This window comes from Mustela nivalis, assembly GCF_964662115.1.
Source record: "Mustela nivalis genome assembly, chromosome: 5".
NCBI lineage: Eukaryota > Metazoa > Chordata > Mammalia > Carnivora > Mustelidae > Mustela > Mustela nivalis.
The window spans coordinates 14228837-14248243 of NC_139024.1; the positions used below are offsets into that span (position 1 = coordinate 14228837).

Sequence of the window (19407 nt, forward strand, 5' to 3'; positions counted from 1 at the left end):
TTTGGTGTAATTTAGGGAAAGAAGCAAAGAGGGAGACTCAGGAGCAGAGAAAAACCCAGAAGAAATGTGCTAATTTAAAAAAACATCTCTGTTACCCCTATCTATATGCACGTGTGCCGAGGGAAGGGGCTGCAGTGATAGAAAGCGATGGGCTGACAAAAGCACATCTGGAAAGGGGAGTGGAATTTATAGGTTTGAATACTTACAACAAGAATCGGGGGGGGGGCTGGGGGGCTCAGTCCGTTAAGCTTCTGCCTTTGGCTCAGGTCATGATCTCAGGAGCCTGGGATCGAGCCCTGCATTGGGCTCCCTGGTCAGTGGGCAGTGGGGAGTCTACTTCTCCCTCTCCATCTGCTCCTCCCGCTTGTGCTCTTTCTCTTCCTCTCTCTCCCTCTGTCTTAAATAAATAAATAAAATCTTCTAAAAAAATGTGTTTTTGTGCTACTAGGTAATTCTTTTTAAATACCCAAAACCTGAGGAAAGGTGGGAAAACTGAATTTCATGGAATTATTTTTAATAGTTTACTAAGTTAATAATTGAGTACCAGAAAGGATACTATTTTTTCTAGTATTTAAATTTTGTAAAGCAAGTTATTTTTCTCTGCCTTGATTGTCCGATCTCTAAAATGCGAATAATGAAAGAACATAACTGTTAAGATTCTTATGAAGATTAAATGAGTTACTATATGAAATGGATGTAACATAGAACCTGCCACATCCTGAGACAGGATGGTATGATTATCACTGATTCCTGATAGCAGCTATGCCAGCCATAATGTGCGCGCACACGCACTCTTGCGCGTGCGCTCTCTCTCTCTCTATATATATATGGTATTTATTTATTTATTTATTTTTAAGATTTTTATTTATTCGACAGAGAGATATCACAAGTAGGCAGAGAGGCAGGCAGAGAGAGAGAAAGAGGAGGAAGCAGGCTCCCCGCTGAGCAGAGAGCCCCATGTGGGACTCAATCTGAGGACCCTGAGATTACGACCTGAGCCAAAGGCAGAGGCTTTAACCCACTGAGCCACCCAGGCGCCCCCCATATATTTTTATAGAGGTTATAGCATGCTTCTTATAGCTCTTGTAAATTAAACAAGAGCTATGACTTTTTTAAAAAGTCATATTTGGCATAGAAGGAATAATAATTTTCACAAATGATCTGAATCATGAAAGGAAAGTTGAAATTATTCTGATATGCAGCAGTAAATTCTTATTTGGGGAAGAGCCTTTCCATTTCGTTTTTGATTTCCGCATTCATGAAGTAACTCTCCTCACTTTGACTGTGTCTCGCAGAAGATCATGGACTGAGGGAAAATTTTTAGTGATGATGGGTCTCAAAAGAACTGTCGGCCTTGTTTCTTGATGTTGTGCTTTCTTGGCCTCCCGTTAGGATCTCTGCCAAGCCCTGGAGGCACTGAGTAGTGTGGTGGCCACTACCTCAGCCGGCGCCCAGAAGGTGGCTAACGGAGGTTCCTCCGTCCAGGAGGCAGCGGCCCTGCAGCAGAGGTATGAGGAGACGCGGACTCAGGCCAAGGCGAGGCAGACAGCGCTGGAGGCCCTGCTGGCCCACTGGCAGAGGTGGGCAGCCTTCCTCCCCAAGTGGACAGTATGGATTTCAACTAGCACTCTTAAGTAGGAAACTGTGGACCAGCTTTTGGGAAATAATCATCCCAGATGTAAAACCCAGCAACTCACGCGTCTAATATGAGAAGATCTTGGTCTGGGTCAGAAAGTGAAGACTGCTAAAATGGAGAGGATGTATGCGTACCTTTCCTATGACATAGATATAAACACAGGTGACAAATACATATGAATGTGAAGGGAATGTTCTTTTTACCTTCATATCTAGGAATAAGAACCAACACTGTATGATTCTCAATGGTTAGTGTTGGGCCTTCAAATTTGGAAAGGTTTCATTTTCTGGCATAGTAATTTTGATAAATTTGTCTCTCATCTCTGCTTTCTTTAGACTGGAGAAAGAATTATCAACCTTTTTAACCTGGTTAGAGCGGTGTGAAGAAATAGCCAGTTCCCCAGAAATGGACATTTCTGCAGACAGAGTCAAGGTAGAGAGTGAACTTCAGTCAATACAGGCAAGTTCAAATTCAAATTTCTTCCTTCTTTGACTTTAAGGGTTTCCCACATTCTTGCTTCTCAACAACTTTCTAGTTCATTGCACACTGACGTTCTGCAGTACTCTCCCCAAAAGTTGCTCCTCAGAAACCCCCAGTGACTGTTTCCTACCCTGAGGATAAAAAGCCATCCTTAGTCCACACTGAGGAAAAAAGTTCTTATCTTTTTAAAAAATATTATTTATTTATTTGACAGAAAGAGGAGACACAGCCAGAGAGGGAACACAAGCAGGGGGAGTGGGAGAGGGAGAAGCAGACTCCCCACAGACAAGGGAGCCCAATGTGGGACTTGATCCCAGGACCCCGGGATCATGACCCAAGCCAAAGGCAGATGCTTAACAACTGAGCCACCAGCCACTTTCCAAAAAAAGTTCTTATCTTTTTATAAATATACTGTGAAGTGTTCTAAGAGGGGAAGTCACAGCTCCTTTTCTGAAAAATGACACAAAGCTATCTGGCCATGTAAAACTAGTCCTACACATCTCTACACAGAGAGTAGGTGCTCTATAGGTTAACGGTTGTGGAGGAGGCTGAAGCCTCTGTGACATCTACATCTGGGCCCGGTGTCCACCAAGCTGCCTCCCACTGTGTTCTGAACATTTCTTGTCCATCCCCATATTCTGGCTCTGTGTGTCTTGTCCTGACTTGGAGCTCTTCCTGCCATCCATCGGCTGTGTGACCCTTCTTCAGAAACCTTCAGCAGCTTTGCTTGTATCACACATGGGGCCTCTTTAAGAAGGGGGAGAAAGCACCCTGACAAGCATCTACTGTGCGTCATTCTACAGTATCATCCCATTTGATACTATGTTATGCTGTTAGCTGTCTATAGGTGTTTATCTTTTATATCTTATTAGATAGGGACTGAAAATTTTATGCAGCGCTCACGGCACCTTACAGTTCATTGCCTGATTAAAAATAAGTCATTCTGTTGTGCGAAAGCAAAATGGAGAGCCCTTAGCTCTCCAGTTTGGCCTAATATAGTCTCTAAATAAAGAAGGAGACCACATTTCTGGTACCCAGAATTGCATCTCTATTATTGTTAAATATGCACTGTTTCTCCTTAGCAATAGCTTTCCTTTAATTCTCTTTACCTACACAGTTTGTTCATCTTGAAAGAAATTCTACAGCTTCTAAAGTTGCCTACCTTAATAGAACTCAGATTCCGGAACACTAATTCAGGTCTCAGTAGTATTTTAAATGTTTCATTAGAGGTTAAGCAGATCCACTCTAAATCAAGTAATAAAAACTCTCTTTAAGCCTGGTCCCAATGACCTCTGTGTTACAAGAATGCAAAGTCTTTGGAGAGCAGCCACCTGTGTCACATGGTCCTTCCTAGTCAATCATGCTGGGATGAGATCTAGAATGTATTCTGTTTTTCTTAGGCGCTGCAGAATGAAGTTGTATCCCGGGCCTCAATCTATAGCAGCCTTTTGCAACTGAAGGAATCACTATTCTCAGTGGCCTCCAAAGATGATGTGAAAACGATGAAAGTACATTTGGAACAGTTGGATGAGAGATGGAGAGATTTGCCACAGATAATTAACAAAAGGTTGGGTTTTTTTTTTAAAGAATGTTTTTATATTGTTCATTTTTTTAATGGTAAGCATATAAATTAAGAAAGCAGAGATTTTTTGCTTTTACTTAAGTGAGCTATTCAAAAAATATGGAAAGAAAGAAATTACTTTGTTATTTGTGGTGGGTATTAAGGAAGGCATGTATTGCATGGAGCCACTTGGTGTTTTATATAAACAATGAATCTTGGAACACTGCATCAAAAACTAATGATGTATTTTATGGTGACTAACATAACCCAATAAAAATAAATAAATAAATAAATAAATATGCCCAGCAAAAGAAACAAGCAACAGAACTAAAAGACAACCTACTGAATGGCAGAAGATATTTGCAAATGACATATCCAATAAAGGGTCGGTATTCAATTAAAAAAAAGAGTTACTATTCAAAATATAGAAAGAACTTCTACAAACCCATCACCCAAAAAACAAATAATCCAATTTTAAAATGGGCAGATGATATGAATAGACATTTCTTCAAAGAACATGGCTAATAGACACTTGAAAAGATGTTCAACATCACTCATCGTTGGGGAAATGCAAATCAAAACCACAATGAGATGTTGTCTTACACCTGTCAGAACAACACAGGGTAAAAACAGGTGTTGACAAGGATGCAGAGAAAGGGGAAGCCTCTTACACTGTTGGTGGGAATGCAAACTGGTGTAGCCAATATGGATAACAGTTCCTCAAGAAATTAAGAATAGAATTATCATATGATCTAATAATTCCACTACTGGGTATTTACCCAAAGAATGAGAAAACTTTAATTTGAAAAGATATATTGCCCCCATGTTCATTACAGCATTATTTACAATAGTCAAGCTATGAGAACAGCCCAAATGTCCATCAACAGATGAACGGATAAAGAAGAGGTGGGGTGTACACGCACGCACACACACTCACACACACATACACACAGTGGAATATTACTCAGCCATAAAAAAGAATGAACTCTTGCCATTGGGAACAACATGATTGAATCTAGGGAGTATCATGCTAAGCAAAATAAGTCAGAGAAAGACAAATACCATATGATTTCACTCATATGTGGAATTTAAGAAGAAAAACAAACGAGTAAAGAAAAAAGAGACAAACTAAAAAACAGATTCTTAACTTAAAGGGGGGTGTGTGGGGAGAGGGGTGAAATAGATGAAATAGACGAAAAGGATTAAGATGTGCTTACTGTGCTGAGCATCGGATAAGGTACACAGTTGTTGAATTGCTGTATTGTACACCTGAAACTAACATAACACTCTATGTTAACCATACTGAAATTTAAATGTTTAAAAAAAAACCCTCACGTGCTCAAAAATCAGCATTTCTGATGAACCTCAGTCCCCAATTTTTGTCTCACCATTAGAGAAAATGATCAAACTAACTGAAAAAATGTTGAAGAGGGTAGGGTTGCTCGTGTTTGTTTTATTTTTGCCCAAGCTGTTTGTATATTGGAGAAAAACGGTATTTAAAATTTCTCCTCCCATGGTATTCTCCACGGAGGCAGCGGCGTTGTGGAACAGTGCTGCGTCAGATGAGGTCGGAGGAGTGGATTATGGGGGGTCCCTCATCGGCCACAATAAGGACTTTTGGGTTTGCCTTCCTATGTGCAAGAAGTTGCCTCCGTGTTAGGCTTGGCAGACATTGTCCTGCTTACATTAAAGCCATTCCTGGCTATTACCTAGAGAGTGAACTGTGGAGACACAACGGTCTTCCCTAGTCTCTCTAGTGGTCTCTAGTAAGTCCACTAGAGCGTGGACTGTGGAGACAATGGCAGGAAGGAGGCCACGGAGGAGGCCAGGCTAGAGATGAAGCAATTTAGACCCAGGTGGGCTTGTGGAAATGGGGAGGAGCACACAGACTCTACTGTGTGTGTGTGTGTGTGTGTGTGTGTGTGTGTTACGGGGGCGGTATATGCAGATTAGCTGTGATGATAAAGAACCAGGGGCATGAAAGATGGCTCAGGGGACCACCTTGGGGACAGTGGTAATGCTAAGTGAGATGTGGGAAATGGAGAAGTAGTTTGAGAAGTAGAAGACATCAAAGACATCGGTGTGCTCACGTAGGACAACATCTTTTTTTGCCTTCAGTTAAGGTTATTGCAATAGCGAACATATCATTTTTTCTGTTAACTTGTGGGACATTTTCACTTTAACACCTTTCTCTCCGTAGGATCACTTTTCTTCAGTCCGCCGTTGCTGAGCACCAGCAATTTGATGAACTGCTGCTTTCCTTTTCTGTCTGGATTAAGCTGTTTCTCAGTGAATTACAAACTACTTCAGAGATAAGCATAACGGACCATCAGGCAGCATTTACTCGGCACAAGGTAAAGGGCATACTTTAAGATCAAAAGAAGAATTTATTCATAAAAGAGCTCTGGAATTATAAAGAAAGCACTGTTTAAACCCAGCCATTCTGCACTAGTTTAACCTTGCATTCGTATGCAGATGTTTTAATAATGGGACCTATGGGTCCTAGCAGTGTGTTCACAGATAAATTAAGCCGATAAAACCATTTCACATGAACTAGACAACCACATTAAGACACTATTTTTTCGAAATGGAGTGAGTGATTTCTAGGGTGAAGTGATGAGACTGTTTGTTTTTAAGCTTCTTGGTTTGTTTTGTTCCAATGCTGAAAACTAATAGGGAATTCCAACGCTTTAATGATGCAATTTTACTAAATTACTGTTTAGCTTAGAAGTTACTTAAAATTCATGATTTATTTTCCTTATTTATAGATCATGCATAATATCTATCCTGGCATTAAAAAAATAACATTTAAATCAAGTGTTGGGGTAGTTGGAGATAAGCTACGTAATAAACTTAAGACAATATTTAATGATAAAACATTTAATATTTATAGAGTGCTCACTCTGCCCTGGGCTTGCTGATTGGTTTTACCAAAAGAAATAGTACTTTCTCGTATCTTTATGATCTCAAGTAGTTTGTGTCTTGCCACGGGACACACTTTCATTAAAAGGCCGTGTAAGCATGATGAGCTGGGGGACCCTATGGGGGTATCATCGCAGGGTCACTCTCATTCACTTTTGGTCCTTTCTGCACGACTGCAAAGGTTCTTCCCGGCTTGCTCTCCTCTTAGCTTATCAGTACTCGCCGAACGTGTACAAAACAAGCTCATAAATCAGGTCAACCAGAGTTTTCTTAGGGTAAATCGGTCAAGCCTTTGTTCACTCAGTGTGTTGGTTTCAAAAGGATGACCCCCCATGCTTTACAAACTTACTCTTGGGTGGTAACTGTACAGAAGCTTTGAAAAAGATTTGTGTCTCAAAAGCGCAGAGAACGAATTGTAAATTTTCTGAAGTAAAGGCTCAAAGCTTCTTTCTAGAGTTTAATGGTCAAAGAAGGGGCATTTAAGGCCGTTGTGTTCAAGATTAAGTGGGGTGATAATTTCTCTTTAATGGGAAGCATGCTGAGATTGTTAGCAATGCTCTGAGAGATTTCGAACCTGATTTATTCTGAGCAAGTTACATTGCCCACACAACGGTCTCGATGAGTTCATTTTTGTTTCTTTACAGGAGGCAGCTAAAACCTGTGTTCATCTGCCTCGCGCACTGCCTCTGAAGAGAGGCTGATGCCCATCTATTCCTAGGCTCCTTCCCTACAAGCTGTTAAAATTAACATTATTGCATATATACTTAAAATTTCCAAACTTCAGTATCTTTTATATAGATAGATAGTAATATAATATATAGTATTGAGAATATAGGTATATATATTTGTATATATACGGTATTGTTAAAAAGCACAAATTTACTGAGTAAATTTGAAGATTTAATTGGCTTTACGAAGTGATTTGTGAATCAAGCAGTATCTTATCTAGCAAATAGAAAGGAGCTCAGGGGGTTGTAAAAAATGTCAAGTTTTCATTAAAGGAGAGTGAGGCACGGAAGTTATTAGTAAAAGAAAAGAAAGGATCATTTTAGGCAAGGCCACTTTCCCTTGGGGGTAAGAATGGGGGACTTATCTTGGTGGGGTTTGGGGCGGGGGAGGGCCTCTGTGACAGATTACCTTATCCGTACTGACCAGAAAATTCCTGACTGACAAGCTAATGCTGTATTTCTGGAGGATTCTGAAACTGCAATTAGGTTAGGTATGAAGGACCAGTTTGGTGACCTGACCTACCATAAGTGACTCCATTTCGGGCCTGTGATTTGCTTTTTGCTGAGATATATAGATAGATGAATAGAGTTAGAGATAATATTTTGCTGATATATATATATAATACTATTATATATAATAGAGTATTTGGGAATGACATATTATTTATACTAGAATAACAAACTTTAACTATGTATACAAATGTATTTTAAATCTTCCACATTATACATATATATGTATGTATTTATATAAGATTTCCTTCTACAACTTCTATTCATAAAGACATTCTCTTTCATGCAATGAATTAGTTCCAAGTCAGAGTTGTGTTTTATGTGAAATATATAGACAAGAAAACAGAAAACTCTAAGACCGTTTCTTAAAAAAGATTCACCACCGATGACCTTTAAAGCCTACAGCATCCATTGCACTGAAAATGGATCTCGACATGACAGACTGTGAATGTGTCTGTGTCCTTAGCCACGGTGTATCCGAGGACTCAGTGACCCGCTCTTCCCTTCCAGGACCACACGGCAGAAGTCGAGAGCAAAAAGGGAGAACTGCACAGTCTGCGGGATCACCTCGTCAAGCTGGGAGCTCTGGGTCGAGCTGAGAACCTCCCCGTCCTCCAGGGCAAGGCAGAGGACTGCTTCCAGCTGTTCGAGGAGGCCAGCCAGGTCGTCGAAAGGCGGCAGCTTGCCCTGTCCCAGTTGGCGGAATTCCTGCAGAGCCACGCCTCGCTGTCGGGGGTTCTGCACCGGCTGAGACACATGGTGGAAGCAACCGACAGGATGAGTAGGAAACAGACGGATTTATTGGAAAAGGACTTAAATCATGCCCTTCAAGACGCTAAAGCGCTGGAATCCGCGGCCATCAGCCTTGACAGCGTTCTGGCCAAAGCTCAGTACCATCTTAAAAGCGGAAATTCTGAGCAAAGGACATCGTGCCGGACGACAGCTGATCACCTCTGTTCTGAATTAGAGCGAATCCAGAACCTTCTGGGAATGAAGCAGAGCGAGGCAGATGCCCTGGCCGTACTGAAGAAAGCATTCCAAGACCAGAAAGAGGAGTTGCTGAGAAGCATCGAGGACATTGAAGAAAGGACAGACCAAGAGAGACTGAAGGAGCTTACCCGCCAGGCTCTTCAGCAGAGGTAAAAAGAAACGACTGGAACCTGTTGCTCCGTCGACTTTTTATTTATTCTAGAGTTAACGGCAATGCTTTGATGGTGTCATATTTAGCAACTTCTTTTAATATTTTGAGGATAAAATTAATGACTAACTGAACACTTAAGAAGTACTAATATGGGGCGCCTGGGTGGCTCAGTGGGGTAAAGCCTCTGCCTTCGGCTCAGGTCATGATCTCAGGATTCTGGGATCAAACCCGGCATCTGGCTCTCTGCTCAGCGGGGAACCTGCTTCCTCCTCTCTCTCTGCCTGCCTCTCTGCCTACTTGTGATCTGTCTGTCAAATAAATAAATAAAATCTTAAAAAAAAAAAAAAAAAAGAAGTACTAATATTTTTTTGGTTTCCTGAAGGATTTTCCCAAAGGCTTTATCTATATAAGCCGTGCTCAGATCTTATCTGTGACAGACAATAGAGATCATATTATCTATGTTTAAGCAATGTTTCGCTGTTAGGAGAAGGGCCTGGTCGTCTCGAGTACGAACGGAGGCAGAGGCGAGAGCGGGTGATCCGAGTAGCTCTGTGGTCCTGGTGGTGACAGCAGGAGGGAATTTCTTCCCGGTGCTGCCAGACCCTCAGAAAGACCGAGCAGGCTCCTCAGATGAGAGTGAATGACAGGATACTGGCAGAGAGAAAATGGCATAAAATGGTTCTTTTGCAGACAGGAAATGGAAATGATATCCCTGGACCTTGGTAAGGTCATAAAGCTGCCGTCTGAGATTCCCATTCCTTCACTTGAAGTGAAACCAGTGCGCTGGCCAGAGTCGTTTTCAGCAGCTGCCTGCACTGGTTTGCTTGGAGGTGTGGCAAAGGCAGACGAGTGGGTTTAAGCAAAGTTGGGGTTTTGTCAGTGCGTTTGATAGAGAAGCTAAGAGGTGATGGGTATTTTCCTGCTGTACATTTGGAAGTGATTTTTTTTTCCTCTAATACTATAGCCTTCTTCCCAATCTTGTTTTTCCTCCTTAATAGAACTTTCTCCCCTTTTGTGTTCTCAGGGATGTTTGTCTTCCATTTTTTCAGGGGGCAAGGAAACAGCTGAAATGCTGTCAAACCAAAGTGTCCACAATTGAGAAGGATTTTGTTGACATGCAAGACCATTGTCATTTGCCTCTTTTTAATTGGAATTAAGCACTTAGCAAAGGCTTACCGTCAGATCGTAATGGCTCTTGAGGTTTCGTGCCTTTTGAGCACTAGGCTCACCAGCTTAACAGTAAACTAACAAAAAGGAGTAAGATTTGAGGAGGAAACGTAGCCTCCAGAGTAAAGACAAAAAGAGGAGCCAAACATGGCAAAGGAACAAACAGCTTTGCTGGCCCGATTCAGCCAAGCAGGCAGGAGATCCTGACATAGCTGGAGAAGAAGGTCCAGGTTGGGCTCAAGAGCCACATCCACACACCTAACACTGAACTCACCAAAGCCACGCAGAGGTGATGGAAAATGTTGCGTTCAGTTGATGGATTTATTAAAGCCCCCTGTACTTACGCGTCACTGTGTGCATTCGGGCAAATCATTTGTTTTCTTATAAGGTGCAGATCATGCTAATGTGTGCTCCTAACCACTTCGTTTTGGAATTCAATGGAATCATGCATGGATATTCACTTTATAAACTCTACACCACTATGTACCCAAGAGCAAGAATGCATGAGTGCATGGCTGCCTCTATAGGACCACTTTTTATGAGTACTCAAATATTAGTATATTAGGGACAAAAAATTTTTTTTTATTTTATTTTAATTTTAAAGGTTTTACTTATTTATTTATTCATTTGTCAAAGAGAGAGCGAGAGAGTGCACAAGCAGGCAGAGTGGCAGACAGAGGCAAAAAGAGCAGCAGGCTCCCTTTGGAGGAAGGAGCCCAGTGTAGGACTTGATCCCAGTACCCTGGGATAATGACCTGAGCTGAAGGCAGCTGCTTAACTGACTGAGCTACCCAGGCATCCCAATTATTTTTATTTTAAATGAAACAGCGTACCCTTAAATATTATTATTTTACATGAATTGGACTTTGGGACACGGAAGGCCTTTTTACTAAAGATCTTTTACTAAATACTTACCTGCTTTGCCTATAAGCTCAGCCCTAGTCTTAAAAGTCTTATAACCTGAAATCAAAATAGAAAAAGAATACAAACTTAATGGAAAGTTGAAGATGAATGGTTAGAATGACTTTAAATTTTCCCAAGGTATAGTCTGTAGTTCTGAAAAGTTCATTTTTAAAGTGTCTTTCACAGTTGCTATACATTAATGCAATTGTTGTGTTGAAAGTTTTTCTAGATACCTATAGGCATGCTTTATGGAGAAGAAATATTAGTCCTTACCTTTGGTAAATTAATAATAAAATGTTTTAATTCACAGATTGAGAGTCTTTAATCAGTTAGAAGATGAATTGAATTCTCATGAGCATGAACTATGTTGGCTAAAAGACAAAGCTAAACAAATTGCCCAGAAAGATGTAGCCTTTGCATCTGAAGTCGATAAGGAGGTAAACCGCTTAGAGGTTACCTGGGCTGATACCAAAAAACTAATTCATGAAAAGTAAGTAAAAAAAAAAAAATGGCTTTTTTTTTTTTTTTAAACTTTCTATCTTGTGGCACTGGGCTGTTCTCTGTTGATTTGCATTGGTGTGATCAAGATTTGAATACCTTTTGCCACTTCTGTATTCTGTGTCTCTTTAGTACCATTAGAAAGTTTGTCATGCAGAATTTTGTTGTGGAAGTTGTTGAGATGACAATGACAGGTGTAATTCACCGGGGGAAAGCAGGAGCTGTCAACAGTTATAAGGTGCTAACCAATGAGACTTAAAACTTTTGAGTTTCTTTTTTTTATTTTGTTGTACTTATTTGTCATTAAGGTATGATTTGCATATAGTAAAATTCATCCTGTTTAGTGTATGCCCTTAAACTGTATGAGTTTAATGCACATCTAGTTAATGAGTACACACACATAGTTAATGAGTAACTATTACATCTAGTTAATGAGTACATACAGATAGTTAATGAGTACACACATGTAGTTAATGAGTAACTTTACAACTATCAAATCTCATATAATCATTCCACCTCCTGAAAAAACATCATCTCATTGTAGTCAGCCCCTCCCCCGCTCCTAGCCCCTGGCAACCTTTGATAAGTTTTCTGTCTCTGTAGTATTGTCTTTTCGGAATCACATACAAATGGATTTTTTCCAGCTTGTATATTATAAATAAAGCATCTATAAATGTTCAGTTTTTTGTGTATACATAAGTTTTTACTGCATTTGGGTAAACAACTTCTTTTACTCAACACACTAGACATTGTTATGTAGTCAAATTGTATTTATAGTCAAATTGTATTCCATTTAATAGGCATACTGCAGTTTATTCATTCACCAGTTGATAGATATTCGAGTTCTTTCCAGTTTGGATGACGATAAAAAGAAGCACCTATAAACATTCATGTTCCATTTTTCATGTGTACATAGTTTTTATGACACACTGTAGATTATTAATGTGAGCTTCTAAAAATTTAACAATGTTGTAAAAATTTACCCCATGTTATTGAACATTCTCTTAAATTGTGATTTGTTAGAGATTGTACAGTATTCAGTTATAAGAAGGTATCAGAGTTTATTCAATTATTAGCCTATTTTTTTAACATTTGGGCTATTTCTATTTTTTTCCTCCTATTATAAATATTGGTGTAAAGAGTATAATTTTACATAAATCTTGTGCACATCTTTTTCTTTGGAAAAATTCTTATGTGTGGAATTGCTTGTGCCCACGGACATTTTATGCTTATAAACAGAAACCATCTTCTTTGTTTGACAGTTTCAGGGGATTCATATTCAATGAAAATTTGTGTCATTGAAAATGGGAAAAAAATCCTCGTGTGTATTTTACTTATTTAGCAGCGGTTTTTTGTTTGTTGGTTTGGTTTGTTTGTTTTGCTTCCCCTTAATATATACCATTATGATGTAGTTAAATAGTGAAAAAATTGAAAAGCAAAAATTTGTTGACATCTACATAAGTTTTAGTTGTCAAGAACATATATTTTTTCTTGTCACTGAGGTCACAGATTTTGTTTTAATGTGTGCATTCTTTTCTCTTGGAGAGCAGTTTGGATGCTAGAGTTAAGTTGACTTGACGGCACTCTTCATCTCAGTAGGTAGAAATATGGCTTCCTCTTGATTCCAGCATCCATCTAAGAATAAATTTACATAGTTACATATCAGGTCCAGTCATAGGGAACACTTACCTTTCATACATGATAATAAATGATACCTTTTCTTTAATTACTATAGCCAGGGTCAGTGCTGTGGACTTATTGACTTAATGAGGGAATATCAGAACTTGAAGTCGGCTGTATCTAAAGTCCTAGAAAATGCCAGCAATGTGATTGCAACCAGAAATACTATAAAAGATCAGGAAGATCTTAGATGGGCTTTATCCAAGGTAATAATTCAAAATGTATTTATTTTAGTAGACTGCTTAGTAGATCTGATTTTCACATATAATTTTTTTTTTTTAGGAATACCTAGCAATCCAAAAAAAATGTATAGTTCATTAATATCACTGGTTTCTGCATAAGGTCAACCATGAAGTACATTTCTTAGAGGCAAATGGTATTGAATGACTGACTTATCACTGATTATTTTATTAATTAAGGAAACATTTATGTCCACAGCATGAAACCGTCAAGAACGAAATGTGTAATAAACAGAAAGAATTGGATAATTTTACCAGTAAAGGAAAACAGTTGTTATCCGAGCTGAAAAAAATTCACAGTAGTGATTTCATCTTGGTGAAAACAGACATGGAGAGCACTGTGGACAGATGGCTGGATGTAAGATAATCCACCTGAATTGTATGAACAGTTTACATAGTCACATTTGTCAGTCACTATTTTTGGGTAAAGGATTATTTAAGGATGTGAATTCCATTTTTAGCTTTTTGAAATTTTTTTTTTAAAGATTTTATGTATTTGAGAGAGAGAACCAGCACAATCAGGGGGAGAGGGAGAAGCAGACTCCCAGCTGAGTGGGGCTTGATCCCAGGGGCTTGATCCCAGGACTCTGGGATCATGACCTGAGCCAAAGGCAGACGCTTAACTGAAGGCAGATGCTTAACCGACTGAGCCACCAAGGTGTCCCTCATTTTTAACTTTTAATGCTAATGTGCAAAATTATATTTTGAAGAAAAACAGTATTCACATAAAGTTTAGAATTAATAAAAAAAAATGTTGTTTGCTTTATTTTCTTAAAATTTTGTGGCAGATTTTCAGGGGCGCCTGGGTGGCTCAGTCAGTTAAGCATCAGACTCTTGATTTCTGCTCAGGTCATGATCTCAGGGTCCTGTGATCACGGCTGGGTTGGGCTCTGCACTGGGCACGGTAGAGCCTGGTTAAGACTCTCTCTTCCCCACGCCTTCCTCCTCCACCTCTTAAAACAAAACAAAGCAAAACAAAACAAAAACTTAGTGGCAGATTTTTCTCAAATTTCACTTGGTAGCTTCAATTACAACAAATTTATAACTCTAAATATTTTTTCCCAAAACTCTAGGATTATGGATAAAAATTAAAGAATAATTTATAAGTAGCCTATAGAATATGAAACTATAATGTGTAATAACTTGGGGCTATAAGATTATAATTTTGCATTGAAAAACATGAGACTTGTAGTCTACATCCTTGGGTTTTAGTTCTTGCTCTGTCATTTTCTAGCTATGGGACAGAAGAACAAGTCACTCGATCTCTCTGGAGCTCCACATCTCAAGCCAGACATATTTTATGTAGCATCCAGCTCAAAAATCCAGTGATTCGGTTGCCCTCCTGTTAACCTGCGCTCTATTACTGGAGGTTAAGTTACATAAGCTGAATTACTAAAGTTAGACATTGATAATTATGTACTGTAATCTAATAATTTGAGGACCGCAGAAAACCTTACCCACTTCCACTTTTAAAAGAACATTCTTATTACAGGAAGACTATTAAATACTAACACTTTACTTTAAACCTACAAAGTTGGTTGATATCTTATGTATTTATTTATTCTATAAATATATTCAGGTCTAATTAATGTCCATTTTTATGTTTCAGCCTTACAAATAAAAGTGCTTGCCGTGTTACTTTTAAAAATAAACCCAACACTCCCCTTGGTGGGTGTCTATCCTATACAACTCAACCTCAGAGTATGCTACAGTTGACTCCAATAGACCTGCTCTTAATTTCCCAATTTACAAATGAAAATCAAATGTCTCAAAAATTTGGTCACTTCTCCCAATGACAGAAACAATTTAGTAATGGTTAGCATTTGCTTGAGTCAAATGTACTAATTCCCTTACAATCATTTTTGTAAAACTTCGTTTTCCAGTGAGAATATAATTTTTTGATTAAGGCAGCATCAACATTGTTAGTACTTGGGTGGGGAAAGAAACACCTTAAAGCCCCAGATGAATAATGGTGTGGCTTCTGTTTTCCATCCCAGATGTCAGAGAAAATTGAGGAGAACATGGATAGGCTGAGGGTAAGCCTGACCATTTGGGCTGATGTACTTTCAAGTAAAGAGGAAATTGATGGATGGTCCAATAGTTCCGTTCCACAGTTGGCTGAAAGCATCAGCCACCTGAATAACAGCGTCAGAGCAGAAGAAGTCCTTAAGGAATTTGAGGTAAACTGACTATGTCTACTTTTGTGAGCTGGTGAGCTCATTAACCAGAATATGAGAAAGTTGTATCCTTTTTGTTAAAATTCTTTCTTTCAGAGACACATATGTATGCTACCGAAGTCTTAACTATCTTTGGCTATTTACCTGAGAGTTGAATAGGCAATGGTTAAGACTTATTCCTCCCATTTTTATCACTTCTTAGTTGGGGCTCTGTACTTAAAATATTAGTAGAAAAGTGAAAGTCCATAAAATCTGTATTCTTCCCACTTTCCATTCAGCTAAGACTATTACGCCTTCCTACTGTAAAACCATGTTGAAGTTGTTTGTCATTTAGTAATATTTAGAGGCATTTGGGTTTTTTGTTTTTTTTTTTCACTCAAACAAAATGTTTACTGAGTACTTACCATGTGCCAAACACTTAACCTTAGGTGCTAGGTTCTTCTACTTCCTCTTCGGAAATGGGAGAAAACTGGAGACCAGAGTGTGACAGGTTTCCCCAGAAACTGGCCTTTTAAAGTTCTCGTCATCAGGTTATTTTAAACTTTTTATTTCTATTTCTTGCATTCATTTATTTATTCATTCATCAGATTCTTAATAAGCACCTAAAGTATGCCAGGCACTGTGGTAGACCCTGAGAATAACTGGTAAGACAGATAAAGTCCCTGTACTTGTGGCATTTATTTTATTTACATTTGCACTCTGTATGCAAAATGTGCCGTCGTAGTTAGGCTGGGATGAAAAATGAAGTGGATACGAGGAAACGGTGACAGGAGATAACTTGTTTCATAAAGCATATAATCACTACTCTCCACGAGGGCACAGATTAGTCACCACTGCATGCCCGGGTGTTCAGGACTGTGCCCAGCACTCAAATGGAACAAGACAGATACGTGACTGCAAGACACGTATCAAGACAGATTTCAGACTGCAGTCTGAAAAAATGTAGGGGAATCAACTCTATGCCTGCATTATCTACCTTTGATCCAAAAAACTTTCTAGAGATTTTTAAATCAAATGCCTATTTCTTTTTTCTTTTTTTTTAAGATTTTATTACTTATTTGACAGAGAGAGATCACAAGTAGGCAGAGAGGCAGGCAGAGAGAGAGGGGAAAGCAGGCTCCCTGCTGAGCAGAGAGCCCAATGCGGGACTCAATCCCAGGACCATGAGATCATGACCTGAGCCGAAGGCAGAGGCTTAACCTACTGAGCCACCCAGGCACCCCCAAAAGCCTATTTCTAAGGGCAAACAGAAGTCGAGGAAATTAACCAGACTGAAAATGCAATCAGGAGGGGGATACTGCGGTCTCTTAAGTTCTCTTTGATGTTAAATTAACATTACAACTCAGAACAGCAGTACCTGCCAGAATAGGGCTCCTACCAGCTCTCAAAAGTCAATTATTCAATTTTAAAGACATTTGCAAGCCAGTGTTAAACATAGCCATTATTGAAAATTAACTGACAATTAAATGATATTAAAAATCAAGCTAATAGTTACTTAAAACTTACCATTTTCAATTTCTACTCTACATACAGCTATTATCTAGGCTCTTGAGCTGTAGGTATCCACTTGATCTGCACTGTGGGAATGTAAAGGCTCTGGGGCACAGCAGTGCTTTCCACCCTGTGGGTGGTGACATCATGTGTAGCTCAGAATGCTGGTCAATGCTGCAAGGCAGGGTCTTTTTTTTTGGGGGGGGGGGGGAACTGGTTGGTTAATCGGCACACACTGCCCACCTACTGCTGATCTTTGGGATCCAGAAAGCCAGTGAGCATCAACCCCACATTCACGTCTAGGTTTAGTCACTCACAGAGGTGGGTTTCTTTATGGTACCGACCACCTGTGTGGTACAGCAATCAGTAACACGAGCGGACCAGATTCGGCCCAGGGCCTGACTGTGCATTGCTGCTGCAACTCAAAAATAAAGCATGTACATGTGTATGTGTAAACCTTCAGTTGTTCAGCCACTCCTGGAGGAAGCCAGGGGCACCGGCACTTAGTTCATCACGTCTCACCGGGTAAGTAAATCACTTTCTGGAATGAGGCTCAGGACCTTTGTTAGTGTCCATCAAGAACCAAAATGCTGTATTTAAGTTGAGAGGGATGCTTTATCAAGTGGTGCTTTGTGGCCCCAAATAAATAATGAAGTTTACAAGCATCTAATTTGTTCAGTAATGATTCTTTGTTCTACTTTTCTTTGTTTTGTGTTAGTGTTGGTGAAATCAATCAATCAATAGCCCCCCCCAAAAAATTTTAAAAAGGTTTTTATTTACAATAAAAATATCTTAAATTTTTATTTGAAACATTTCTGATGTATTACGTATAGCCTACAGTAATGAGGCATTCCTAATGTGTATTTGCTTTGAAATGTTTCCTCAGAAGTGCAGTGCTGCCATGGTAGCCAGTGATATTAATGCTAATGTATAAATGACGGTTACTGAAAATCCCCACTGACTCAAGACTTTTTTAGTTAGTGTTTAATTTTTTCCAGGAGCTCCCCCCCCCCCCCCGCCGCCCAATAAAGGACAGTGGGAAGAAAGTTCCACACACTCCCTCGTGTTCGAAGTAAAAGTTAATGATGACATTTTTCCACATGCATAAATAATTAGTCCTCAGAAAATCAGAGATTTTTTTTTTTTTAACTCTGGCTTGAAGTTGGGTTAACTCTTGGAGTTATTAAGTGCCAAATGTAATATGTCCAGGTTTGCACAAGTTGTGCTTTTTCTCTTTGTCTTTTATTTTGGCAGACTGAAGTTAAAAACAAAGCCTTGAGACTGGAAGAACTTCACTGCAAAGTTAATGATCTTAAAGAATTAACTAAAAATCCAGAAACTCCACCAGATCTTCAGGTAAGTACTCGGGTTTGTAATAAGTACTACATACTAGACTCTATCTCAAATATAATCTCTAATATAACTGACATATAACAACAATAAATAAATGTTATGTATTATATATAATACCTATGCATATATTCTCATTATTATTATCATCACCATTTTAAGCAATCATGTGGATCTTACCATATAGTGGGTTAAAACATTAACATCTTTAGAACTCTTTGTGCTAGTATTAGTAGCATATTTCTAAGACAAGTATAATAAGATTAGTTCTCCTTTTCCTTACTAAATTTTGGAAGTATTATCATCCAGCTTGCCTCACGGACTGTTTTCTGTCTGTACCAGAACAGAAAGCACACTTATGAATACTGATATTTTTCTAATTCATTTAGTCGGTGATCGGGTTTGGCAAAATCACTGTTGCAAACCTCATTCGAGGACTCGCGGATGGCACAGACCCACGGGGCGCACGGGGCAGGCAGGCTAGACCCGCTCTGACCAGCAAGCCTGGACTACGTTGGGGGAGCTCTGGGAATGACCAGTGGGGGGGGCTCTTTGGGCAGCTAGCACCTCAAGCTCCAAGCTTAGTGTCCGCTGCCTTACTTTAAGCCGTGCATTTCTTGCTGCCCTCATAGGTTTTCTCTACCTTTTCCTTCTTCCTGTTGGGCCTTTGTCCTTTACTCCCTCTTGCTAACCCCTGTATCTTGCATGTTTATACATTCTCTCTGACCTGAGACTGTGCATCTGTCACTTAGTATCATCGGTGGATGATACACACACACCACCAGAATGTTAGAATTTCACTTGAAGCAAGAAGAAGCAAAGGGTGTTAATCATACAGGAAATGAGAAAGGAGTGCTTGTGCCTGTCGCCTGTGTCACGGATACAAATGGGCAACAGGTGGCCTCTCGCAGAGTAAAGATGGCG

At 39.5% G+C, this 19407-nt stretch overlaps 1 protein-coding gene across 26 annotated transcripts in view; it reads left to right on the top strand.

Annotated features, from left to right (window-relative positions):
- The window catches only part of SYNE1 (spectrin repeat containing nuclear envelope protein 1), a 464577-nt gene that overhangs the window by 193372 nt on the left and 251798 nt on the right, over window positions 1-19407 (top strand). For all 26 annotated transcript variants that reach the window (XM_082730051.1, XM_082730052.1, XM_082730041.1 and 23 more), the window contains 10 exons: window positions 1393-1580; window positions 1972-2095; window positions 3517-3683; window positions 5878-6031; window positions 8348-8976; window positions 11359-11538; window positions 13282-13432; window positions 13665-13823; window positions 15463-15645; window positions 18388-18489. In XM_082730051.1, coding sequence (XP_082586177.1) covers window positions 1393-1580; window positions 1972-2095; window positions 3517-3683; window positions 5878-6031; window positions 8348-8976; window positions 11359-11538; window positions 13282-13432; window positions 13665-13823; window positions 15463-15645; window positions 18388-18489 — 2037 coding nt within the window. The remainder of the gene's footprint in view (window positions 1-1392; window positions 1581-1971; window positions 2096-3516; window positions 3684-5877; window positions 6032-8347; window positions 8977-11358; window positions 11539-13281; window positions 13433-13664; window positions 13824-15462; window positions 15646-18387; window positions 18490-19407) is intronic.